This window comes from Lynx canadensis, chromosome D4, assembly GCF_007474595.2.
Source record: "Lynx canadensis isolate LIC74 chromosome D4, mLynCan4.pri.v2, whole genome shotgun sequence".
Taxonomy (NCBI): domain Eukaryota; kingdom Metazoa; phylum Chordata; class Mammalia; order Carnivora; family Felidae; genus Lynx; species Lynx canadensis.
Genome location: NC_044315.2, coordinates 43,999,572 through 44,027,499, shown reverse-complemented (window position 1 = coordinate 44,027,499; position 27,928 = coordinate 43,999,572). Strand labels below are relative to the sequence as shown.

General features: G+C 42.5%; 1 protein-coding gene across 1 annotated transcript in view; it reads left to right on the top strand.

The window, feature by feature from the left end:
• SLC24A2 (solute carrier family 24 member 2) overlaps positions 1-22,547 on the top strand; it is a 241,672-nt gene extending 219,125 nt beyond the window's left edge. The window contains 4 exon segments of the mRNA XM_032595657.1: positions 1,185-1,322; positions 11,006-11,095; positions 17,508-17,674; positions 21,867-22,547. Of these exon segments, the coding sequence (XP_032451548.1) occupies positions 1,185-1,322; positions 11,006-11,095; positions 17,508-17,674; positions 21,867-22,116 (645 nt within the window). The 3' untranslated portion in view covers positions 22,117-22,547.
• The last annotated feature ends 5,381 nt before the right edge of the window (positions 22,548-27,928 follow it).

Here is a 27,928-nt window from a genome sequence, read left to right as displayed (position 1 = left end):
AATTAGAAATAAACATAACATCGCAATGTGTCGGGCCACATGCCCAGCCCTGCGTCTGGGTGAGTCCTTTTCCCCGATGCAACTGGCCCGAGCCTGCCAGCTCCTAGGGAGAGGGGTGCTGAGGGGTCAGTGCTGCTGCTGGAAATAGTGCATACTGCTGGAAGCAAGAGCCACGGGGGGCAGGAGCTTCACGAAGCCTGTGCGGGTTATTTATATGGTCTCAAAAGGAAGCATCCGTGGAAAAGTTCCTGTTGATATTTTTAGATCTGATGCTTGATCGTCCTGCTGCACTTTTATTTTTAAACAAGCAGGGAAGGGAGTGATTAATACTGTCTGCAGTGCTGTTTTGAAGGCTCCGAGGGCCCATCTGACAGGCTGATGGTCAGCCTGCCAGGCCCGGAGCCACCTTCTGTCTCTTCTAGCTCTGGGACGTCAGAAGCTGCTGACTTCAGCAGGTGGCACATAAAACCTTGGCCACTTGCTGCCAAGTCAGAAACTCTGAAGTTGAGCCCTGACTCTGAGGTCCTGTGCAGCTGACACTCACGGGTTCAGTGTCTTACTCTACTCCCATAGTCTGTTTCTCTGAGAATGGGACATATGTTTGTATAATAAGCCTTTGGCTGGAAGTAAAATGGTTTAGAATTTAACAAGATAATTGTGCAGATTAAAAATTCACCACCACACAGTAATCCATGAGCTTGACTATTCCAGGGCCTGAGAAGGGAGTTGAGTATTGTTACTGAATTGTTTCTACGGTTACTTTCATTTGCCTGCTCAAAATCACCGCTCTAAAAATACATAAACTTATTTGTTAGTAAAAAAGATATATATGTGTAATTTTTGTTTAATTTTTAATTAAAAAAAATCCTTCCCAAGGGTTCCCATAATGAAACCTATAGCTTTGTCTTCAGGGAGAAGGGAAAGAGGAGAAGGTGGGCATTGGGGGTCTTTTGCTCTACAGATACGGTTTCTCGTACAAAGTTCATGGATCGTAGATGTCACCCACTGCAGTTGAATGATCAGTTCACTTAAGTGAGAAGCTGAGGAGCGTTCAGGGAGAGAAAAGGAAGTTCCTAAGTTCCCATGGCTGTGCAATGTATTGTTTGTCCCTGGGCTCTTGTGGCCTGTGGACGTTGTCGTCTTTTTTATTTGTTTCTTCTTTCATGTCCGTTTTTCTACAACAGACCACAGAGACGGGTGAAGAGGAGGACCAGCCTCTCAGCCTGGCCTGGCCTACCAACCCCCGCAAGCAAGTCACATTCCTAATTGTTTTACCCATAGTGTTTCCTCTCTGGATCACCTTGCCTGACGTCCGCAAACCTGTGAGTAAAGCACCGTTTGTTTCACCAACTCCTTGTGAAAAGCACGGTACATAGCAGTGTGATAGTCTGCTTTTATTTCCCTTATAAGGGAAAGGAGGGGTGACATATATACACGTGTATGCTTATATATGTCTAAAATTTCTCCAGACAGAGGCACAATAAGAGTGATTGCTCAAGTTATCGAATTTATGTAACAAACCACCCTAAAACTTAATGGTTTATTCTGCTTGTGGATCCTGCAGACCAGGAGTTCAAATAGGGTGCACTGGAGATGGCATGTCTCTGCTCCACGTTTGGGGCTTCAGATGGGAAGACTTGAAGGGCTGTGAGATGGACTCATCTGGAAGTTTCTTGGCTGATGTTTCTGGTCCCTAGGCAGAGAGGATTGAAGGGCTGAGCTCAGCTGCAGTGGTCTATGGGAGAACCTAAATGTGGCTTCTCCACGTGACTTGGGCTTCTTCACACCATGGTGACCTCAGGATAGTCAGATGTGTTAGATGAGAGATCAGGGCTCCAAGAAGGATTGTCCCAACAGCAGAAAGCGGAAGCTGTGTGGTCTCTGATGACCTAGTCTCAGAAGTCACAGAGAGTCATTCCTACTATATTCTACGGGTCAAAGCAGTCATTGATTGTGTTGGTTAAAGGGGAGGAGACAAAATGTTTACTTAGAATATATCATTGTCATATAGCGTGTGACACCCTTGGTGGGAGGAGTGTCAGAGAATCTGCAGCCGTGTTTTAAAACCACCGTAGTGATTGTCTCTGAGAGGAGGAAATGAAGGTTCGAGGCAGGAGGGGAACTCACCTTTTGTTGAGTGTGTGCATGGATTATTCATTCAATTCAAAAATGATTTGAACAAATGCATTCATGTTGCATAAATGCCTACGTGTCTGATCTTCTCCATCCTGTATTGTTATCATTACTGCAATATTATTTTCTACCGTTATTATGTGCCAGGTGTATTGAACGCAATACCATCTTATGATCAGCAAAATACAATCTAAATGTAGATCAAATCAGAAAGAGAGTTCTCCTACTATTAAATTGGATTCTTGGGCCAGGGCCCCAAAGGGTAAAGGAACTAAATGATAAGAAGTAGCTGTGCTTTTTTTTTTTCTAGAGAGAGAGCGAGCAGAGGAGAGGGGCTGGGGGAAAGGGAGAGAGAGAGAGAGAGAGAGAGAGAGAGAGAGAGAGAGAATCTTAAGCAGGCTCCATGCCCAATGTGAGCCTGACGCTGGCCTTAATCCCCCAACCCTGGGATCATGACCTGAGCTGAAATCAAGAGTCAGATGCTCAGCTGACTGAGCCACCCGGGCACCCCAAGAAGTAGCTATACTTTTTATTACGGCCGTATACACTTCATTCAACAAAGGTATGTGCCTACTATGTATCAGACACTGCCCTAGGTATTTCCAATAAGCTATACTGTGGAATCCAGGAAACAGCTAGTGTTGGAAGGTGTGTATATACACACACACATACACACACACACACACACACACCTATTTGTTAATTTTATTTATATTTATTATATATAATATTATATATTACTGGCATAAGTAGAAAGAATCTTGGGCACTAAGAAGTTAACTAACTCATGCCTAAACACTTCCCAGCAGATGGAGCTGAGATTCAGACCCAGGTCTGTGTGACCACACAGCCTGGGGTCCCCCTCATATTTCATGATACCAGAAAGTGGAAATCTGAGAACATCATTTCTGAAAGCACTTAGAATAGGATGGTGTGGTAACATACAGCACAGTGGAGCGTAAGTCTTAAGAGCCCCACGGTGATCCCACTTTCCACACTTGAAAAAGACAGAACAAAAATCCTGTCCCGTTGGCCTGGCCTATAAATAATCCAGCCCAGGAGAGAGCCAGTGTCTTATCAAGGACAGGCCAGGAAAGGACCCCCTCATGGAAGGACTCCCAACATTAGAGGCTTTCCCAGTAAAGGATGCATGTAATAGGTGTGGCTTACTGAAAGCAATATTTAGGTTTCTTTATTTGCAACGCGAGTGTAGAACATCTGCTCTGTGCAGAGGCCCGGATCCTGGAAACCTACGGCCAAATAGCTAGAATGTGTGGAGTTTCTTGGCTCCCATCACATTGACATTTCCAAGATGTGTGTGCTCACATGTGCTCTCTTGCTCTCTCTCTCTCTCTCCCTCTCCATTGCTCTGTTGTTTGGGCCAGTGCTCTTGCACGGCCCCGGGGAGGAAAATTAGAGAGACAGACATGGTTTCCTAAATGCTCTCCTTTGTACGTCTAGTATGGTGTGACCCCAAGCAGAGGGGGCTGGCTGGCTGCTAAGGGAGTGTCAGCACACGAGCACTGGAGCAGTCAGGGAAGCGTGCAGGCATGGGAGGAAGGTGCCAGCCATCAAGGCCTGGGCTCTCGGGTTGGGTGGGACTCCTAGAGCAAGGGCTGGCAAAATGGCCATCCTCTCTGTGATGGGAGCTCAAAGGACAAGGAAGCGGTTAGAGAAGATCAGAGCTGTGAACCAGCGACTCCTGGAAAACACACAGGACCCCACCATGGCAGTAGTTACCTGGATGACAACTTCTTTGGCTGATGCTATAATCCTGTTGGGTGCAAAGCAGGAAGATGCAGCTGTACGTGATGCTCTCCTTTGTACAACCATGGACCGGTCATTCACTGCGCACACGCCTTGAGAGCCAGCCTCTGGGGCCCAATAGCCAATGGGGCTTTTGCTCCTTGCAACCTCAAGCACCATCCCCGGGATGGACTGGACTTTTTCCTCATTTTCTACATATGCTGTGTGCTTTCCCAAGCAAAAATGTGACTCTGAGGTGAAGCATTTGGGTGTTTTTAAATTTCCTCAGCAAATATTTATTGAGTTACTATTGTATGCCAAGCATCAAGCTTGTGCCCTAAGAGATAAAAAGACACAGAATTCGCAATTCCTATGTTTAAGGACTTCTAAACTAAGTAGCAGAAACAAGGCATATAACTACAGAGGACAAATGCACAGCTCTATCAGCGACAGGAGCTAGATTCAAACTGGAGTCTCCTGACTTAATATTGTTCTCATTCTACCATACTGACTACAGTGGGGTTTTTTTCCCCACATACCTCATGAGATACACAAGCTTGGGGAAGTCACGTCTCAACTTTGGACCTCACTTCTCCTCCTCTGTGAAATAAAAGGGTGGAAGATCTCTAGATTCTCTGCCAACCATGACATTCTGTGATTAAGGAAAGCGTAAAGATATAACCATCAATACAGTATTATAAATTTTGTTTAATGTTTATTTTTGAGAGAGAGACAGAGTGCAATCAGGGAACGAGCAGAGAGAGAGACACACAGAACCTGAAGCAGATTCCAAGCTCTGAGCTGTCAGTACAGAACCAGATGTGGGGCTCGAACTTGTGAACCGCGAGATCATGACCTGAGCCAGAGTCGGACGCTTAACTTATTGAGCCCCCCTAGGTACCGCCAGTGTTGCAAATTTAAGGGGACCATACATCCCAGTTTGCCCAGAATTGTTCCTTTAATCCCCAAGACTGCTGGTTTAGAAGATGAATTATATGGCCATCCTTTGCATCTACAAAATGCCAAATCAAAGAAACCATGCCAGTTGATACAAAAGCCAGGAAGTAGCTTCTTGATCATGCTTAGCACAGAAGAGTTTCATTAAGTTTGATCTTGATCTTGTATCAGTTAGCATCTGCTGTGTAACAACACACCACCCCAAAACTTAATGGCTTAAAAAAATAGGCAGTTTTTTAGTCCAGAATTCTGAGAACTGACCATTTGATCTGAGCTCAACTGGACAGTCCTACTCACTTATATGACTCAGGGCTTGTTGGTATAGGAGTATCTCAGCTACAAAAGCTCATCTCTGCACTACATGGTATCTTATCTTTAAGTAAGCTAACCAGAGCTGATTCACATGATGGCCAAGTTCCAAGGGCAGCAAGAATGAAAGCTGCAAAGTTCTCTTGAGATCCAGTTTGGAATCTGCATGCTGTCATTTCTATCACACTTTTTGGTCAGAGAAAATCAAGGCCAGCCCAGATTCAGAGGATGGGAAGATAGACCTCACCTCTTTTTTTTTTTTTTTCTTTTTTTTAGTTTATTTATTTTGAGAGAGGGAGAGTGGGGGAGGGGCAGAGAAGAGAGGGAGACAGAGAGGGAAAGAATCCCAAGCAGACTACACGCCTTCAGTGCAGAACCCGATGTGGGGCTCGAACTCACGAACCATGAGATAATGACCTGAGCCGAAATTAAGAGTTGGACGCTTAACCAACTGAGCCACCCAGGCACCCCGAGACCTCACCTCTTGAAAAGAGTTGTAAAGTGTCATGGCCACTTATGCAGTCTACCACAGTCCTCATGCACTGCCACAAGGGCCTCTTGACAAGATATCGAGGGAGAGGAAAAAGAGAGGAGAAAATGGTTAGTTAATAAACATTTGCTAGGGGCGCCTGGGTGGCGCAGTCGGTTAAGCGTCCGACTTCAGCCAGGTCACGATCTCGCGGTCCGTGAGTTCGAGCCCCACGTCAGGCTCTGGGCTGATGGCTCAGAGACTGGAGCCTGTTGCCGATTCTGTGTCTCCCTCTCTCTCTGCCCCTCCCCCGTTCATGCTCTGTCTCTCTCTGTCCCAAAAATAAATAAACGTTGAAAAAAAAATTTTTTTTTTTAAAAATAAACATTTGCCACTCCAGAGGGCCCTGTCGGCTCTGTCTCCTCAGTAGTTTTTTTTGTTGTTGTTGTTTTAATTTTTTTTTAACGTTTCTTTATTTTTGAGACAGAGAGAGACAGAGCATGAATGGGGAGGGTCAGAGAGAGGGAGACACAGAATCCGAAACAGCCTCCAGGCTCTGAGCCATCAGCACAGAGCCTGACGCGGGGCTTGAACTCACGAACCGCGAGATCATGACCTGAGCCGAAGTCAGCCGCTTAACCGACTGAGCCACCCAGGCGCACCTCCTCAGTAGTTTTTGAATTACCCATAGAGATGAACATTCCAAACCTTGACAGTAATTACAAGGAAAACATGATTTTTTAGTATACATCCAGTTTCAGGGTAAACGGTCCTCCCACTTGTTTACTTGTTTTTATTTCCACCTCATTTATATGCAAATTATATGATAGTGTTTGTTGGATTATACACACTCCCAGCTCAGATTAATTCACTGTTACAGTCTTCTTAAAATAATGGCTTTGTTTTAAAAGTAAAAGAACTAGGGGCGCCTGGGTGGCGCAGTCGGTTAAGCGTCCGACTTCAGCCAGGTCACGATCTCGCGGTCCGTGAGTTCGAGCCCCACGTCAGGCTCTGGGCTGATGGCTCGGAGCCTGGAGCCTGTTTCCGATTCTGTGTCTCCCTCTCTCTCTGCCCCTCCCCCGTTCATTCTCTGTCTCTCTCTGTCCCAAAAATAAATAAAAACGTTGAAAAAAAAATTAAAAAAAAAAAAAAAGTAAAAGAACTAAAATATAAATCTTGATGAGGAACAGGTCTTTGATAAAAATTGAAAATAACAAAGGAAATAAAGACCCCAAAAGTTATATTCTCTCATGACCTAGGACGGGCATTCTTACAAAACAGGAATGGATCTAAATAAGGTATCAAAACATGACTCATTAGAACTGGGAAGGTACCAAGAAGTCAGCTATATCTTTGCAATTTATGTCATTCATTGATTCATTCACCAAGTATTTATTGTGTCTCCTGTGCACCATGCACAGTTCTAGCAAGAATGAAGTGTTTGAGACCCAGAGAGGTTTAGCAACTTGTCCAAGCACATCCAGCAAGTAAGAAGCAAAGTCAAGACTCCCGGCCAGGTCTCGGCTGTGACTTTCACCTCTCTGACTTTCAGTCTCCTCATCTCTTAAAAACCAAAATGAGGATAAGCTTATCCTATAACAACTACCATGATTATCTGAGCACTTATTATGTGCCAGGCACTTTTGTAGACACTTTATGGGCACGAAGACCTGAGGACAACTAGATATTTTTTATTCCTCCCATTTTACAGATGAAAACCCCTGAGGCTTTGAAGATGAAATAATTTGTCTCAGGTCACATCACTGGTAATAGGTGAGCGAGAATTTGAATACTGGTCGTATTAATTAGAGAACACACTTTTAATCTTTAATAGGATTATCCGGGGGACTTTTGTTAGATATGTATGTCCAAAACCTTGCACAGAATAGATGCTAAGTGAGTATTTGTTGAATTTAAATCAGTAAGGATATGGCCAATTTGTGCAATCAGCTAATGTCCAGAAACGTTTTTCAAGCCAAGAAAGTATCACACTGATGTACTAAAAGCTTCTAATGAGAACATTAGCTGTCAATTAGACACATAAACCATTACATTGGGAACAAAATGGCCGGCACATGGACACAATTTGCTTTTTGCTAATTAGTATGAGGTTCATCCCAGCAGATGTTAGGATGAACCACCATTACTAACCAAAAATTGACATGTCAGACCTTGGCTTCAAGGGCTATTTTCTTTCTTCCAGTGAGACTGGTAACTAAATAATTGCACAAGTGCTACCGGGCAGTGATGTCTGGAATGAGACCATTGAGTCCAAATAAGGGGAGTGGATCAGAAAAAATGAAAGAAGAAGGAATTACCTGGGCTGTGAGATTGGAAATTATAAGGTAGCTTGACAGTTGGGAAACACTTAACCAGACTGCTGGTGCATGAAAGGGTTGAAGCTTCCAAATCAGAGACAATATGGGAGGTTGGGTGAGGCAGATGGCCATACAGCTGGAATGCTAGTCTATATCTCCCTGAAGCTCTTTATATTTTCTGACATTCAGAGCACACGCTAGTATTATGATGATCGTCATCATGTCTATAGCTGGGAATATTTTGAGCGTTATTGGCCTTATTTTTCTTCAAGAACAAGTTGGTATAACCTACATATTGGGAAGGCATGCTATAGTCAGACGGACTAGGCTTGAACTTCAGGTCTATTTCAAGATTTGCATACAGAGTAGGTACCTGGCCTTTACCTACCCCTAGTTTATGATGAAGACATGGAAACTTACAAATAAAAACTATTTTTAATTTATTTTCAGTGAGCCCCTAATAAAACACTAGGTACATATAGATGTCCATTAATTACAAATTGGCCTCTTGATCAAGGACCATAAGCATCAAATTTTAAATGAGAGAGGTTTTCTTTAGTATGTTGGTTTGAACTTAATCCCTTTACCTCCTTAGTCTGGTTCCTTAGCTGCTACCTTTTGACTAGGAATGTTCTATGGCTCAGGGATGATATTTCTCAGATGAGAAGTATGTTCAAATAATTTGATTCTAACTTGTGACATTACATCAAATGAACAGACATGCAAAGGTATAATAAATAAAATAATAATTACATACTTAATAAATGAGCGTAAAAAGTGAGCAATCTGTGAAATCAGGACTCTCCCAAGATCTCCTGTACATATGCCATAAAGTATGGAGATGATGGGGTGCCTGGGTGGCTCAGTCAGTTAAGTGTCCAACTTCGGCTTAGATCATGGTCTCATGGTTTGTGAGATCGAACCCCACATCGGGCTCTTCACTCTCAGTGTGGAGCCTTGCTCAGATCCTCTGTCTCCCTCTTTCTCTGCCTCTCTCTCTCTCCCTCTGTCTCTCTCTCTGTCTCTATCAAAAATAAATAAACATTTTTTTAAGTATGGAGATTGTACTCCATTGCCTTATAGGATGTCCAGAATCAAGCTCACAGACTGGCTTCTGCTCCAATCACATGGGTGGCCCAACACCACAAGAAAAGCCCTTTCCTTCCCTGTGACACAGCCTGACCCTATGAGCTGAAACCACCATCTCAGGATGCTAGTACAGTGACTTGTGACCAGAAGAAAAGAACAGGAACTCCAATCAGCTAAACTCCGTGGCTGGGAAAACTGATTTCTTAGCACTGGCAATTCCAAGGCTCGGCGAGTCTGGCCTCCAAAACCCGGCTGAATGCTCAGCTTTAAAGGAATTTGCTCTCAGAAGAGCATGTCTCAACCTCCACTTTGAAAAATTGATGACTTTTCTTTCCATAACCCATTAAAGTGCTCAGGTCCCCAGAAAGGGCCTGAGTCTTTAGCCAAAATGTTTTCCTTCTAACACAGGGAAGGGGTGAGGGGCCACAGCCCAATTTAATCAAGCCCACTGGTCTTCCAGACACTGAAACTAGCAGATAGCCCCAAAAAGGCAGCAGTCATTAAGAGAAAGAAATGGTTGTCATGAAATTTAACAGAACAGTATGAATGATAATAAAAACATACATTGAAAACTTGCAGTTAGTAAAGAGAACATAAGCCTGTTTTGGGGCAATAGAGACTATGTCCATTATTATTATAGATCTTCGAGAGATTACTATGTACAAGTTTATCTTTTCCTTTTAATAAAGCTCTTAAAAGCCATGGCAGAAAGTGTTCTATGTGACTGCCCAAGGTCAGCCCTTTAGACAATTGAGATAGCTTTCCTCCACGTCAACTCCAGGATTCACTTCTCTGGACAAAATTGGATGGCATTATCAAAGCAAAAAAATGAGATTGTTTCTCAAAGTGGAAAGCTTTGAAATAAAACACGTTTGGCAGTAATAGGTGAGAGACTGAGCGCATTCTGCTATCTGAGCATGTTTTAAAGGGCCCCAGTTTTGCAAGAAAAAAGCCGTCAACAGAACTCCACTACAATCCAGTGTAAACCTGGATCTCCCTGTAGTGGGATTAGGTTACAAAAAAAAAACCTGCATTTTGAGTATCTGATTTTGGTTAATATTTTAAGGAAACTAAAAATGCTCACTCTGAGCACCGAGTAATGTACAGAATTGGTGAATCACTATATTGCATTATATTATACACCTGAAACTAATATAATACTGTGTGTTAATTACACTCGAATTTAAAATATAAAAATAAAAAGTGCTCACACTCTAAGCCTGAGATTGCACAAAGGCCTGTGAACAAAGAAGAAAAGGACATAGTACAGTCAGGGGTGGAAAACAGGAGGGAAAACGTCCCGGGAGCATCTACTCTGCCAGCCCTGTGGACAGCAGTGTGCTGGGCCTCTGTTACTCCAGTCTGTAAGAGTGGTTCAAATATCCTGGAGGGTGACTGTCATCAAGAATGTATAGAAACTATGATGATGGCTTCCTCTCTGTGGCTTTTCCCAGTAATTCATGGGACTGTAAGAGGAACCTGTTTTAGAATCTGTGGATCCTTCTTGTTAACAGCAATTAGTCACGTAGGTTTTCTGGCAAATGGATTCCTAGGATACATGGGGTGAAGCAATACCAACTGATGGATTCTGATGAACTTGAGCAGAAGACAGAAAAGGGAGCAGGAGAGAAAGGAAGGCTATGGGGTAGTCAAGAGATTGAGGGCAAGACTAAGAAACCAGGCCACGGAAAGGGCAGGGGCGGGGGGCATCTGAGCAGCCAGCAGCAGGAACAGACATTCTTTTCGAGAGATGTCCATCTCAGGCACTAGCTTGCTGATGATTTGGCTCCAAACAACATTCCTAAGAGAGGATCTTCGTGTCCCGGCCTAAACGCTGGGAGGGAGGGCCTTTTGATTGTGAAGCCTGTGAAGATGGGAGGGAATGAGGGAGGAGTAGCTGGCATTGGTGGTCTTAGCTTTAGTCTGCCAGATCCACCTCACTGGATGGCACTGACACTCTCGCCTCTTCCTGGTTCTCTTTCAGTCATCAAGGAAGTTCTTTCCCATCACGTTCTTCGGCTCCATCACCTGGATTGCTGTATTCTCTTACTTGATGGTGTGGTGGGCACACCAGGTAAGACCTTAATCGTAACACTCATCCGCCTGGTTCTTCTCGTGGTTGCCAAATGGTTAATCAATGTGTTTGCTTTTGGAAAGTGTCAGAATCGTACTGTGTCTGACAAGGTACATATTCCAGGACTAAAAGAATTTTACTCCACTCACCTTTCCCATCCCTCCTGGCCTTTTCCTGTAGCATGGAGTCAAATCAGCAGAACCCTGGACAGCCGTGTGGAAGATGGCACCCTATCTCTTCTTGCCCCCTGCAACCTGAATCCAGGCCTACCCAGGTCTGGGAGGAATGTCAGGTTTTGCCTGACTCCGTGATGCTTACTTCCTCTTGGGCAGCCACTCACCTCGTGCTCTCACCAGCCTTTCCGATTGGCTGTAGGAACAGAACTGGAGACAAAATGATCTCTTCCTTGAACCTCGGTTCACTATAATGATGATGCATTTTGCTTTTACCACTTTTAACCCCGTACCAGTTATAGTGCCCATCACAAGAATAAACGCTCAGGAATTGTTTGTTGTCACACACATATGAAAGAATGAAATGCAAAAGTTTTACATTCTCAGAGATGACAGTGGTAAACGTTGATTGAACGTGTACCAGATGCTGGATAATTCACATCCCTTCATCCTTGTGACTTGACAGTCACCCTGTACATAGACACAAATCCTATCAAGGAGATGCTATTATTATCCACATTTGTAGATCAAGGAGTTACGCTTAGAGCTAATAAGAAAACAGCTCGGGATCATATAGGTAGTAAATAGCAGAACTGAGATTATAACCCAGGGCTCTGACACTCCAGAACTCATGCTTTTAATCTCTATTATAAACTACACAAATTTCAAACTTCCCACTTGTATTCTTTGTTTAATATAGCCTTAAAATTATTATACTTGTTAGCATAAATAAAATATAGCAATTTGAAATAAGGAAACGTGAGAACATACATGGATATATCAAAAATGGTGCTAAAATAATTGTTCTTTGATATGCCAGAATAAATGAGCTTAGACCTTTACCTCACACCGTACTCAAAAGTTAACTCAAAGCGGATCATCGTTCTACGTGCAAGTGCCAAAACTATCAAATGTCTAGAAGAAAGCAGAAAATCTACATGACCATGGGTTACACAAAGAGTTCTATGATATAATGCCCAAACATCCATAAAAGAAAAATCTAGTTAGTTAGACTTCATCAAAAGTAAAATTTATGCTTTTCAGAAAATACCACTTAAGTAATTAAAAGACAAACCCCAGACAGAGAGAAAATATTTACAAATTATATACATCTGATAAAGCACTTGTATCCAGGATATATAAAAATCTCTTAAAGCTCCATAATAGAAAGGCAGGGGGCACCTGGCTGGCTCATTGGCAGAGCATACAACTCTTGATCTCAGGGTCATGAGTTCAAGCCCCACATTGGGCATGGAGCCTACTAAAAAAAAAAAGAAAGAAAAGAAAGAAAGGCAAGCATCTACAGGCATCCTAATGTTTAAGATGGTCAAAACATTTGAAAGATATTTCATCAAAGAAGATATGCAAATGGATAATAAGCATAAGAAAACATGCTCGACATCATTATTCATTAGGGAAATGCAAATCAACACCACAAGGAGATGCCGCTTCACTCTCACCTAGGGTAGACATAATCAAAGAGACAGATAATAACAAGTATTGGAGATGATGTATAGAAATTGGGACCCTTGTATATTGATGGCAAGAATGTAAAATAATGCAGCCACTTTGGAAAACAGTTTGGCAGGCCACAAAATGTTACACATAGAGTCATCATATGATCCAGTGGTTTCACTCCCTCTGTACCCAAGAGAAATGAAAACATCTACACAAAAATCTATATACACGTTTACAACAGCATTATTCATAATTGCCAAAAAGTGGAAACAACCCAAACGTCCATCAACTGATGAACGAATACAAAAAATGTGGCCTATCCACACAATAGAACACTATTCCACAATAAAAAGGGATGAGGCATTAATACGTGCCACATGTGAATGAACCTCTAAAATATTATGCTAAATGAAAAACGATGGTCACAAAAGAGCACATGTTGTATAATTCCATTTATATGAAATGTATGAAAAGATCATATGTTGCATAATTCCATTTATATGAAATAGGCAAATCTACAGAGACAGAAAGTAGTTAATGGTTGCCTAGGGTTGGGGAGGTTGGAGGGAAATGGGTACGCTAATGGGTACGGGGTTTCTTCCTGGGATGATGAAAAAGTTCTAATTTTAAATTATGGTGATAGCTATTCAAGTCTATAAATATACTAGGATATTGAATACACACTTTAAGTAGATGAGTTTTAAGTTATGTGAATTATATCTCAATAGAGTTATCTAGAAATAAACACAAGATACCACTTCACAATCATTAGGATGGCTATAATTAAAAACACAGACATATGTTGATGAGGATATGGAGAAATAGGACTTCCAACTCCCGCTATCAGCACAGAGCTTGCTTGGGATTCTCTCCCTCTCTCTACCCCTCCCCCACTCGCATCTGCACTCTCTCAAAATAAATAAATAAACTTAAAAAAAACTCACAGAACTATTCTTAAAGGGTGAGTTTTACTGAATGTAAAATTAGACTTTACTATATGTAAATTACACCTTAATTTAAAAAAAAAAAGTACATACAACATCAGTGAAAAAAAGCTGCTGGAAATGTCAGCTAATATACCCACTATTATTCCTACAAGATATTTTATATTATTCCTACCCTAGTTATTTTATGATGTTTGACTTCAGATTATTCTTCCAGGATATTTCCAAAACATTGTTGATCCTCAAAGAAGTTCTACGTGGCCCAAAGTCATGATTTTCCACATTCTTTGAAAGTCATTTGCCACCAAAACTGCATAGAAATCTTTGTAGAAGATGAGCCTCAGCCTCCAGATTTCCAGGCTAGAAGGACTCTTTGCCATTTATAACATGTAATGGCTTTTCATCTGTAACTATTTTCATTCTTTAATGTACTGATAAAAGAGTGGTTTTTATTCTCTCTTGTTTTCTAGATATTTCATCTTTTTCTAACTTTTTAATGATTATCTTAATTCCATACTCTTGCTTCCTTTTCATTCTTGTAGAAAAATGCAAACACAATGCCTAGAATAGTATTACCAAAAGGGCCCAGAGATATAAAGTGCATAAAGAGAAACCTTACTTTCTAGTAATGAATGAGAAGTTTCTCTGTCTTTTCTCCTATAGAAATGCTTTTCTCTTTTAAGACATCCAGACATCTGATCAAAATAGCACATTCTGTTCTAAGAAGTTTGGCTCTAATTCTGCTGTTTGTACAGAATTTTTTGAGCTATAAAAGCCATAAAGATAACAAATACACCATTTGGTGTTCAACTATTTTGTTATCCACAGCCTTACCAACAATAAATGCTATTTAATATCTTTATTTAGCTACTGTTTAGCCAAAAATAAATGCCCCTTACATTAAATGCTTTATGCATATTTCCCCTTAGTTTTCGTTACTTTTTATTCTTTTTGTATCATGAAATTAGTAAATGTCCTGAGTGATGAAAACGTGGTTAAAATCCATCCTGCATCTAATTCCTATTAGATTAATTCTAAGAGTTAGTTAATTCTAAGAGTCAATACGACCCTGTGTCTCATTTAGCCAATGTGACATTGGCTCCTGAAACCAAGATAAGGAACTACATCATGCCATGTTCAGAGCAGCACTGGATTTGGATTCTGAGTGGCCCCATCGTTTATTTCAATTGGAAAACAAAGGAATTCCCAAGAGACTGCTGATATCCTTTCCAGCTCTAAACTTCTCTGATGATGCCAATTTGATCAGTGCTGTCCCATCTACGCACCACACCTATCATCCTGCCTCTTGCTCATGGAAAACCAAAGTCAGTGAAATGTTCTTAAAATGTGCCTATGAAGACGCGTTGTCAGACAGCAAAAGTGTTTCTACAGCCATGCAGATTCATCAAGAGTGTGACGTACAATAAAAAGTCTTCATTATTCTCATGATTTCCCACATTATGGACTGATGCCTACTAAACCAGCTTCTGTCTGAAGAGCCCAGAGCCAGAGCCCAATGGCTGCAGGCTGATAAGTTGGAAAGGGAGAGGAGTAGTGCCTGAGTTATCATAGCTGATAGTTACTGAATATTTACTTGATACCTGACCCTTGCCATTTGCTCTGTATGCATCATCACATATAATCATCACAACGACTCTGAGGGTTGGATGTTATAATCCCCATTCTACACGTGAGAAAAACCGAGGCTCAGGAAAGTTGGCTACCACGTACTAGGAGCGGCAGGCTAGGATTTGCACCCATGTGTCCCTCTATCCATCCAAGCCATCACTCTTAACCACACTACCATACCACCCCTCTGCAGTTTCTGCATTTTTTCTGCCCGTGGAGTCATTCAAACTTCAAATATAAACGTTGCTTTAAAATAGCCACTGCTTTAGAACTCCCTCAGAGAATCACCCTGTTTATTGGGGGTGACAACCATTGACTCAGCATCTTCACAGTCTTTGAAAATGTTTCACTCAAGATCTAACTCAAAAAATAGGTCAGCAAGGAGAGTTTTGCTCAAATAGGGCACTCCTGTGTAGAACTCTTATTTAATTTTTTTCTAGGAGAATCAGCAGAAAACACGCTAGGGAAATCACCTAAGTACGTACATGGATTTATTTATTCAGCAAATAGGTATTGAGAGACTACTAAATACAGGCTATGTTCTGTGGATTAAGGAGACCGTAGTGATCAAAGTAGGAATTCTGCTTGCATGGAACCTCCTTTCTGATGGAGAGCAGTGAGTCTTTGCTCTGTGAGGTCAGGATAAACTAGTTCAGCTAGCCAGGCTCTAGAGCAGGCGTGACCACCAAAACAAAAATAGCTCCCAACTATGCTTTTAAGTTCATGGAAACTAAGCTATTACTTACAAATCACAAAAGGTATTTTGAAATGAGTATATCCTAGGGGCGCCTGGCTAGCTCAGTCAAAAGAGTATGCAACCCTTGATCTCGGGGTCATGAGTTCAAGCCCCATGTTGGATGTAGAGATTATTTGAATAAAACTTTTAAAAAAGAAAGAAAGGGTCACCTGGGTGGTTCAGTCAGTTAAACGTCCAACTTCCGCTCAGGTCATGATCTCAAAGTTCATGGGTTTGAGCCCCACGTCACGCTCTGTGCTGACAGCCTGGAGCCTGCTTCAGATTCTGTGTCTCCCTCTCTCTCTGCCCCTCCCCTGCTCGTGCTCTGTCTTTTCTTCTCTCTCAATAATAAACATTAAAAAAAAAATTTTTAAAGAAATAAATGAATTTATTCTATTCCCTAAAAACCCTTATTCTTGCATGCTACTCTGGCCTTCTGCATTTTTTTCAAAAAATGATGAATGTCATAGAGTAGGCCATTGAAAACCAAACTGAAGGCACTATCTTAAAAGTTTTCAGAACTGCAGTTCACCAACTCCAGAAAATATATAGAGCTTTTAAAAGTCCCGGGAAGACAAAAAAAATTTGCTCAAGAGGATGTAGGAGCCTCCATCTGAGACTAGACCAACTGTCCAAAATAGACTTCATCAGTGTTAAAAGGCAAAGACCAAAATAAAACATAATAACCATCCCCCATCATTTTTCAGTAATGATGTACTATTTGCAAAGGGATTTTCCACAAATGATCACTTCGTCCTCCCAACCACTTTGTAAGGTAGGTACTATCATCCCCGCTTTAAGCATAAGAAAGCAAGGATTGAAGACATTATACAATTGGTTAAGTTAATGATGGGTTAAATTCTTAACAAATGCCAGAGCCGGGTCTTGGACTTCTGATTCTGTAACTGATGGTTTCTCCACAGTTGCCTTCCTGATTTACAGTTGTGTGTTATCAAGCCCCAAAACACCCCAAATCAAGTTTCCCATGGAAGTAATAGTCTGAAAGTGTTCAAGAGTGGGTTACAGACACTAGGAGATGTCAAAGAAAAATGGGAACCCTGGATGTCAGTTCTTAACCTTCAGTTGTTAATCCAGAGGCAAATCGCTACAGGATTTGGTACCATTGTCAGCCCCTGGCCTCTGGAGCCAATGGCCAGTTGGCTTTTATCACTCTCTTCTGCCTCCCTTGCACAGAATTATTAGATACCATATAATGACTGCACTCAAGCCCTCTATAGCTCTTTCTTGAGATTATCTGTTTAACCCTGGTGCGAAAATTCCTGATCTCTTGGGTCTAAATATGATTAAAGTGTGAACTCCTCTATGGCAGTGATTGTGGCTTACTCTTTTTTACCATCTCATCACTCTGCACAGCATGGATAGGAATTCATCAGAAGGGAGTTGCACTGAAATGTGGGTTTGATGGTTTGGTGACTTCAGACACTCACATGTGTCCCTGCCATTACATTTAGGTTGGAGAGACAATTGGCATTAGTGAAGAGATTATGGGCCTGACCATCTTGGCTGCTGGAACCTCCATCCCTGATCTTATCACCAGTGTCATAGTGGCCCGGAAGGGGCTTGGGGACATGGCTGTGTCCAGCTCTGTTGGAAGCAACATTTTTGACATCACTGTAGGGTGAGTAGAGATAGTTTTATGAAGGTGCACACACCAGCTCTATTGCTGTCTTTGTTCTCTGAGAGGCTGTGGAGATAAAACTGGGATCTTTGAGCCCAAAACTCACCAATACCAGTAGAAAGCAATGGGAGTACCATTCAAGTTCGCTAACTCCATTTTCAATTTTCAGAGACCTTAATGAAGAATAAGTTATCCCTAGATAGGCAGAAACACACGCCAGGTACAAAGTGGATGTTGTAAGAAATACTTTAAGAATTTTGCTTATATAACGGCGTTGGCTACAAGTTATGAGTATTCAGCATTCAGGTATGATGGAGACAGTTTTACTACATTTTTTCCCATATCCTAATTCTAATTAAAGTCCCCACCAGCCTCGGATGAGATTTGGATTATAAAACAGATTGGAACAAGCAAAAATACCCCATCTCCTTCTTTGGAAAATGCTGGCAGGTTTGGCGTTATCATTTATGTATGCTGCTGATAAAGATATTCTAAGTTTTTTGAAAGTCAGAAGATGAGATCTGTTCTTACGGTTAAGCAAATGGTAGTTCTCAATATGAATAATCTCTAAAGCGGATCAGATTGGGGTGGGATGCTCTTATCTCTGTCATGTCATTTAACTTGTCAGAAGTAAAAGTAGTCTGATGCATAACCCTGAATGAGAGAGAACCCCTGAGAAGGTAAGACATTGGGGTGTTTTCCTTCTGTTCCCAGAACTGGGCTCTTGACACTTGAATTTAGAAACTCACTAAAATGGATCTGCTGTTTCATTGAACGTCTTGAATATCGTTCTCTCTTGTATCTTTGCATTACCCGTGTTTTTCACTCAGTGTCTACATTGTGCACTGTAAGTACATTTTTATCCACTTAAGCCAGACAATGATCCTGTGACATATGTATGATGATCCCCCATTTTTCAGGCCAGGCAGCTGAAAAGCACAGAGTTCACAAAGCTAGTAAGTGAGACAGCTGGGATTTGGACAATGTGTCTCTCAGCCACAACACTGTCTGCATTAAACCCTGCCCTGAGCTCCCCCTGTCTTAACCACCTTTGAATTCCAAAGGTGCCCTCTGCTGCCATTATTTCCTTCCTTTGCAGGCCCCTCTCACATGAGATTTGTCCCTGCTTGTCTGCCTGGAAAACTCCAACTTACCCTACCAATGTCAACTCAAATCTCAGCTTTCCTCATTCCTTTGGGCCTGACCAGGGGGCTCCTGCTCCTGTGTACTCTCTGAACATCATACTCTTGTCATGGTCACGTTTATCAGTCTGCCCACTAGACTGTGAACTGCTCAAGAGCAACAGCTCCCCAGAGCCTAATACGATGCCTAATGCATGGTGGTGCCTTGACAGACGTTTGCAGACTGAATGAATGAATGTGTGACGAATGCCTTAAAAGGTGTATGTTTTAATGGAAGGGCATCTCTAGTAGAAACAGTGTTTCTTAGTTCCGCTGCTTACACGTTTAGACTAGTTTTCTTGGTCAGTCTCTTCCAAGAAGGAAAATAAGATGTGCTATAGTACAAAGGGAGAAAATCTTACAAGTAGGGAAAAATTATAGGACGTTTTTGTCATGTTTTTGAAAAATAAGTAGGCTAGGGAATTGCAAGTTGTTTTTTGTTCACTGTTCTTAAATTGGATATATAGTAACAGGTTAGATGAAGGTTGCAAGATACCCCCTAACCCTACTACCCAGAAGCAACATTTAATTTTTGTATGTTCTCTTCCAAATATTTCACAAAGTTTTCCAAGTCAATATTCAGTTTTGTCCTTTTGGAGGGCTCTTGTTTTTCTATTTCAAAGCCATTTATGCCTGGCACAAAGTAGGCATCTATTATTCAATTAGTAAATCAGCTATTTTTCTAGGTTCTTTTATAACCCTCATAAATAACATTTTATCACTTCACAATATTTCATCTTGTTGGTTTTCAGTTTAGCCATTATTTTTTGTTTTTTCCAATTTTCTGCTGTGATGGGTGTTTTCATGAAGACCTTTATGCAGAAAATATCTTTTAGCTATTTTTATTAGGATAAACTCCTTCAAGAAATATTAATGAATTAAAGATTATGAGCATTTTAATGGCTGTTGATGTATATTTTTAAAAAAGTCCTTTCTCAAGACTTTATACCAATTTATGAACTTGTTAGCAATATATTGAATATAAAAAGTATTTCATAGTCTTATTGGCATTTTCTCTATGCTTATAATATTAATATACACTCATGGTAAAGGACTGAGTAAATACATATAGAGCATAAATAAAAATCAATGATCATTCACCACCCTGCTTTAGTTCATATATAGTTTACATTGCTGAAAATGCATTGCCATATTTATGTGCATCCTTCATTTTAAGCGTAGAATCATATCATGAGTATTTGCCTACATCATTATAAGCGTATGATTTTTAATGGCTACATAACATTAACTTGGCTTAATAGTTCGCTATTTAACTAGTTTCTTGTTATTGGAGATTAAATTTTTCACTCCTCAAAACAACACTGAAATGATCATTTTTCTGCATGAAGTTATATCTGCCTTTCAAATATTTCTTATGCTTGATCCCTGGCGATAGAATCTATAGGTCAAAAGGCATGAACAAAATGTAATTTTTTACTACAAAGGGCTTCTACCTGTTTGTAGTGCCATCAAGCACAACTTCACGGGAACTGGGTTTGTATGTGTGCATGTCTCACTTAATAAGAATACGATGGCTTTGGTCTTTTTCTTCCTAAGAGAATGCAGGGGTGGAAGAAGCGCTCCCCAGGACAAATTCCTAGTGGGGGTTTTCGTTTTTGAGCACTCCACCCAACACACACACCCCCACTCCCACTTTTCCCGACTTTCCATCACTGACGGGAGGATGCCAGGGCCGCCCCCTCCTGCCGAAAGCTGGAACTGCACCATGTTCCCTGAGCTGGCCTGTGGAGCCCCTCCCCTTCTGACATCTCCGAAAAGTGAGCACCTCCAAACCAGGCTGTAGTGGGCAAACCACCTGTACTGACTACTGTGGGGCGGTTGTATCGATCACTTCACCTTGGCCCAGGTTAACATATGTACCCAGATGGGGGCCTGTGTGCACCAGGCCCTGGGTATTCAAAGTTACACAACTCGTGGGCTCTGCCTTCACATGCTCTCGCCAACTGAGGAGACCAGATGTGTAAACTCACTGCTCCTTTCATCTCATTATTTCTCTCAAGATATCTTATTTTCCTTTGGAGAACGTTGTGTTTCACCTCTTCTTCCATATCCCTGAGGTCAGGCCAAAACTGAATCTCCCTTAGCCAAAGGCTAAGGCTCTGCAGCAGCCTCACCCAGCTGGGTGGCTGGGTCCTTGTTTCCCCAGCCAACGTTCCATCATTAGGCTCAATGGATAAAACTGCGTCTCACTCGGCCACCTGGAGAGGCCCAGGCAACATGAGTCCCATGTTTTCGGCCATTTTTCTCTTGCTCAGAGTCCTAACTCACTCTCAGGGATGCACCTGGCCATTAGCTTTTCTGATGTCTTCCAGAGTTGCCACTCTGGATAGAAAACAAAAGATGTTACCAGATTTTTAAAAGTCAAATGCCAAGGGAGAAAACAGCTTTTTAAAAATCACATCACAAATGTAAGAAACCATCTTCCTCAAATATTTCAGGAAGACCACTTCTTAGTGAAACGGTTGTCCCATCTTTTCCAGAATAAACCTCAGACAGCTATATTGTATCATGTATCATTTTTCACTTGCGTTAGATCAGTTGAGTCAGTGCTATTCTCTGTCTCCATTCCTAAAAATAATGTTGCCATTTTCACCACTGATGTCTATGCCTTTTCTCCATTTGTATTTTCCTTCTCCTGCCCTGTACAGATCTTCCAGTCCACCTTTTCGGGGGCTGAGAGCAATTTGAATCTAACTAGGAAAGAAACACCCAATTATTTCAGATCACATCCAGAAATCACCCGCAGTGGTCACAGCTCCGAGCTTACTCAGCTATAGAACAAATTCCTTCTTCTCCCTAATTCAGTCAGGAAGTAGATACAGGTTTCTGAAGTTCACGTGACTTCCTTATGTGATTTCCTGGGCCAACCGCACACAAGGCATAGTGAACCCAAAAAGACACCCTTTTCAGATTATGGATTCCAGGAAGCTGATGCTGTGTCCTGTGCCTTCTTCAACGTGTCTGACTGCTACCCCCGTCTTTCCTCACAGGCTTCCACTGCCCTGGCTCCTGTATACCATCATTCACAGGTTCCAACCAGTGGCTGTCAGCAGCAATGGCCTCTTCTGTGCCATCGTCCTCCTCTTCATCATGCTGCTCTTCGTCATCCTCTCCATTGCCCTCTGCAAATGGCGGATGAACAAAGTGCTGGGCTTCATCATGTTCGGCCTCTACTTTGTGTTCCTGGTGGTCAGCGTCCTCCTAGAAGACAGAATTCTTGTGTGCCCTGTCTCCATCTAGTAGGAAAAGCCATATCCTGAACCAACAGCGTGGATGGCCCCTCCCTGCCCTGGGTTCTAGGCTCCTTGACCTCTCCAGAAGAGGCAGCTGGCACACAGCCGTGGGCCTTTCAGAGCGTCCCTCCCTAGTGGATTTGGGGATGGATGGATTTACGCTGGGCCCACTCATTTCACGAGCTGCTGCCAACCTTGCCTACTGAAACAGCTCCACGCAAGAACCGTCCATTTTGGGGCTTCTCTCCGATTCACCACTGACAGGTACTCCTCGCTGGTCGGAGGTACATTCATTGTAATGATGCAAACAATGACAGAGGCTCTCTCTATATACACATACAAAATATACAAATTATAAATAGATGCACATGAACATACCCCCGCCTGCTCCTGTATTATACCTCTCCTTTCATACCTATAGAGTCATACATACCTGTATACAAACACAAAGAAATAAAAATTTTATATATATATATATATAAATTTTATATATATATATATATATATATATAAAATCATCACATATATATATAAATACAAATGCATCTTTTCAGGGATAGCTCTAGTATATTTATAGCACCTATTTGAAGAGGGGCATCAACCTTCAGTCTGAGCTTTACCTCTTAAGTACAAGAGGTAAACTAATAGAATCATTGCTGTGACCTTCAGCCTACCTTGGACTTATTGGGATCCTGCCGGGCAACGTGGATGTTTTAGAGGAATATGTTGCAGGAGGGAGGGCTTGGTGGAGAGGGTCTGTAGGGACCCTGAGCTGAGACCTCCAAAACATTCCCACCAGCCAAACAGTGAAGACTATTTGCCCACCCCTGCTGGGCACGCTGACCAAAACCCATGGGGCCACTTGGGACAGACAGAGGTAAAACCCAGACTGGGTGGATATTGCTTTGGAGGCAGGGGAGAGGTTACCAGGGTTGGGGTTTTTTGGATTTTTTTATATATATTGCCCCAGCATGCAAGTAGAAAATGTAACTGCAAACCAAATTAGTGCTCTCCTAGGACAACGAGACTATATAAACTGAACCTATACTGTTCTAATGCATGTCCCATTATCATCAAAAGGGGGGGGGGGCAGATTTAACTGTGATTGTCATTTAGGTGTATTTTGATGCTAAGGGCTCACATATCATCAAAATGCCTGCCAAGAGAGCCTGGGACAGGTGATAAGAAATATCATCCAGTAGAGGGGCTCAATGGAACTTGCCACCTAATGGGAATATAAGGGCATGGTTCTTTAAAGCATCTTCCAGTGCGGTTCACAAAGGGCTTCAGTGTCTAAAGAAATTATTATTCCTGCAATAGAAATAAACAATCTAATCTATAGTGCTTGGGTTGAGGCAGCTTAGAGATGTTTGGAAAGGCATCTGTGCACCCCGTGCGCTGAGGAAGGTTTCTGAGGCCTATGTTTAGTGGTGCCAGGACGAGGGGGTGGGTAGAGCCCAGGCAAAACCTGCGTTTCTCCCTCCATCGAGACCCTACGTGGGACTCTTGCTGGCTTAGAGAGTCCACCGAAGACGTCTTCATGCTGGCCTCAAGCCAGTCACTCCAAGGTTTTGATCTCCTGATTTTGCCAGCATTCACGCGACATTTTCATTTCGTTCACTCCATGCCCCCAAATTCTGTTTGATACCTTGTATGATTTCTCAGATCTGTGTCAATAGAAAATAAAACCGTCAGGGGGAAGAAAAGGCAAACTGAAATCGATGAGAAAATACAGATTGTCATGTCTCCAAGTCATGCTTTCCTTATAATCAGTTGAAAAAGGAAGTAGAGGATGGCCCATTATTCTGTACCCACCTTCCATCTCAGCTGGGACACACTACACGCGACATGTGTTCTTGTCTCCGGTTTACCGTGTCCCTGATACCTGCTATGATCCTGTCGTGAGCGCATACCTCCTAACACAGACAGGATGCAGAACTCACAACCAAATAGAGAGGAAGGGAGACCTGACAGCCCCAGATCAGGCTCAGTATTCCTTCCACAGAACCCCAGCTCACTCCACAGAGCATGGCAGTAACAGGCAGTGTCCCTCATTGCTCTTCGCCCCCAAGCGAAAAGCACTTCTGAGTGGAGGCTCACGTGGGAAAAACAAGAAATCAAGATGGCTGCCACACAGGAGGCGAGACTTCGAGTCTCTCCAGCTTTGCCAAGTCAGGTGTTCAGTTGTGTCAGAAAAACCTGTGTCTCCTTCATCAAGGGCAGGATGTTGTATTGAGGCAAGAATTTGTGCTATTTCCTTAGGGTGAAAGAGAATGGGTGAGTGAACTTCTTGTTCAAAACTGTGGTTGGTTTCCCGGTGCATTACTTGAAGGGGAGCAAACTGGGTCCTTGCGTGAGTTACGTTTTATTGGCTGGTCTGTTATTCAAAAGAAGGTTTGAGTAGGGGACTGTAACTCAACTGCACATAAACCATGTGAAACCAAAAAGGACAAGGGAGACCCACCACGGCCCTGTTCTTGGGCCGGCACTTACTAATGTCCCCTGCCTCCTCACTCCCTCCCATTCATTCCCAGCTCACAGTGAAGACCCATCCAGGCAGCCACAGAGCATTTTACTTGTGTGGGGCTCCATTCCAGAGGAGGTGTTGTGGTCATTAATGAGAAGTTGCACTTGAAAAGACCATGCTTCCCAGCCCATTCCCACCCCTGTGACGTGCACTGAGCACAATGTACGACAAGCAGTGTTCCCTGGCTGGCTGGTGTGCAGGCACCCTTCCCCTGCCACTGCCTGACCCAAGCATGTGTCTGTGGGGTGATGTGTTGGGCCAGGGCAAATCCAGAGAGCAGTGTATAGAATGCAGCAGTGAATCTTTAAAAACAATCAAACCACTAACGTAATTATGAGAAAGAACTTTCCTGAGCAGGTCACCTCCAACACTTCCCCTGCATGTCTGTGCATATACTTATATAAATACGTCTTTATGCCACATCTATACGTACACAGTCACATCGTCATTTACATCATCAGCCTCTGACCCAGTCACCTTCAGGATTCAAAAGCAGGGCACATCAAGTTTGTCATAGTGAAGGAAAAGGAAAGTCACGCACACCAACACCCAAAAGGAACATTTCTTCCTGATCTTGTAAGACTTGTTCTGTGCACGTGTACATGCGAACCTACACATACACTCCCTTCCCATATATTTTCCCACCTCAAGAGTATACAGTTATATACAGCCTATGGAAATGGCCAGCCATACATACCCCTCATGCTGATGTAGAGGCAAAGAATGCACAACAGAAAAACTTAGACCCTAGATTTTCTTTACTTTCTTGTAGCAAGGTATATAAAGTAATATCAAAAATTCCCAAGCCAACTTCTTACTTCTCAATCCAAAATATACAAGCTGGGGGACCTGGGGGGCTCAGTCAGTTAAGCATCTGACTCTTGATTTCCGCTCAGGACATGATCTCATGGTTTTGGGGATCAAGCCCCGTGTTGTGCTCAGCACTGACAGCCCAGAGCCTGCTTGGGATTCTCTCTCCGTCTCTCTCTAACCCTCCCTCGCTCACACACATGCACTCGCACGCACGCTGCCTCAAAAATAAACATTTAAAAACAAACAAGCTGTACCAAAATGGTTCCATTTAGCCACAGCAAACCAAGCAGGTATTGTTTGCTGTCACCTCCCCTGTCACTGTTGGCAGCACCTGCACAGGAGAGCAACCTGGCTCAAACTGAGAATGCCCAGTTAGAACCTTCTAAAGTGCATCTGGAAATGCCCGTGCTAAATCCAGCTGCCCTCTGATCGTGACTAACTCCTGAAGAATTGAAGCTGGAGATTAGATGGTGTTTATGCAGTGCTCCAGGACCTAAGCTAAGCCCAGCGGTGACAGATCGGGAAGACACAGTCCATGTGCACAGTCTAAGGGGTAGAGCTGTTTATCAATTTAGCAGATGCAGCAGCCTATGCTAGAGCCTTGCCCAGAAGATTATAAAAAGAGGCAGGGACTGATTCATATTCAGGCAAAATGCTTTGTAAGGCTTCTAACAGGTGTCACCTGACAGGGGCCATTATAATTTATTTTCTAGGAAAGACATGAATCAGGTGGTTTGGAGGCCTTTCAGCAAAACACAGCTGCCTCACTGATGAGACATTTGATAATATTAATGTACATCCATTCCTGGGCAGGGAGAGGGTTGGCAAACTCTCCACCAAAGCTCACAGCTCTTTCACTCCTCTGCAGCAGGGAGATGGGAGATGAGCTGTAAGGGAAGCCCCCCTCCCACACCACCTTAACCGAGAGCTGGCCCAGGAAATGACAACAGATAGAGAGCTGCTGGCCAGAGAGGCAGTTGGAGAGATGGGACTTGCGTTAAATGCTCAGCTGAAATTCCTGGGTTGGAACACGCAACGAGTCTGATGACCCATCTGAATGCAAGCATTTCAGGAAACTTCGGGATGCTTTCTTCCCTACACCTACCAACACACACACACGTGCGCACACATGCACGCACAAGATTATGAGGATGCACCTGGGCAGGTTGCTACTCCAGTAATTCAGTGGCCATATTATAAGTGGCAGCTCTATTCCAGAAGAAATAAAGGGTAACTGTCCTCAGGGTGATTTCTGGGGGAAATCAGCTATCTCCTGAAGGCTTGATACAGAAGCTAATGCTCATTCTCGCTAAGCCAGATCTAACGTAACCACCTGACTTAATATTTTTAAAAGACACGTCCTCAATTCCTGAACCTCCCTCAGCAATATTGTCTTTAATTAGTAAGAAAGAGCCTGCCATTAAAAGAGAATCAGTGCGAAAATGAAGCATAAGGAAAAGGAAGAGAGGAAAAATTAATTTACTACGATTCCCAAGAGAAGAGTGTCACATTGATATATGTCCCCATGTAATTTAAAATAATTACAGGGGTGCCTGGGTGGCTCAGTCGGTTAAGCATCCAACTTTGGCTCAGGTCATGATCTCACATTTGTGAGTTCGAATCCCATATCGGACTCTGTGCTAATGGCACACAGCCTGCCTGGGATTCTCTCTCTCCCTCTGTCTCTGCCTCTACCCCACTTGCTCTCTCTCAAAATAAGTAAAAATAAACTTTAAATAAAAATAAAATCATAAATTTCAGGCTTTTTCCAGCCAATTACAAGAATCTGCATAGAGTCCCAGATAAAAATATTTTCTCTTCTCAAGAAGGCTTTGGTAATGTGCCCCTGCTCCACTGTCTATTTAAGCTTAGCTCCTTGCCTCTATCTCTTTGGGTCTCTTTTTTAATTTCACAGCTCCATATTCTTTGAATTATGTAGCAAACAAGAAAAGCAATAAAACACCCTCACCACCAGCTAAACTCTATTACTTATCATTACAACACCAAAGTGTTTGTTGCAACAGGGAGTTTTGAAACTGCGTAGGATGTGATCACAAGCAGAATTTAGGCATCTGTACAAATCAAAGGTGCACTCATATCTGGTATGGAAGTAAGACATCTTTCCACCCAGACACCGCCCTCCAAACACTGTCTGTGCTGCCATTTTACATGCCTTCCTCACCCAGAGGGGATCAGCCTTGCTCAGAATCACCTGAAGTCCACAGTGGTCTTTCATCTGACGAGTGAAAGTTTTCTCTAGAAAAAAAAAAAAAAAGAAAGAAACAACTAGAAACAACAAGTGAACCCTCAAGTCAGCCAGGTTTTTAGAGACAAAAATGAGCCTATAATTAGAGACAACTATGTTCAAATTAGTGTACAAAGGAGACTGTGCGGAACCACCAAATTAAGCCAAAGAACTTTCACGAAATGATTGGTTGACAGACTGGAAAACCTTAAAGAATTTTTTTAAAACACATAA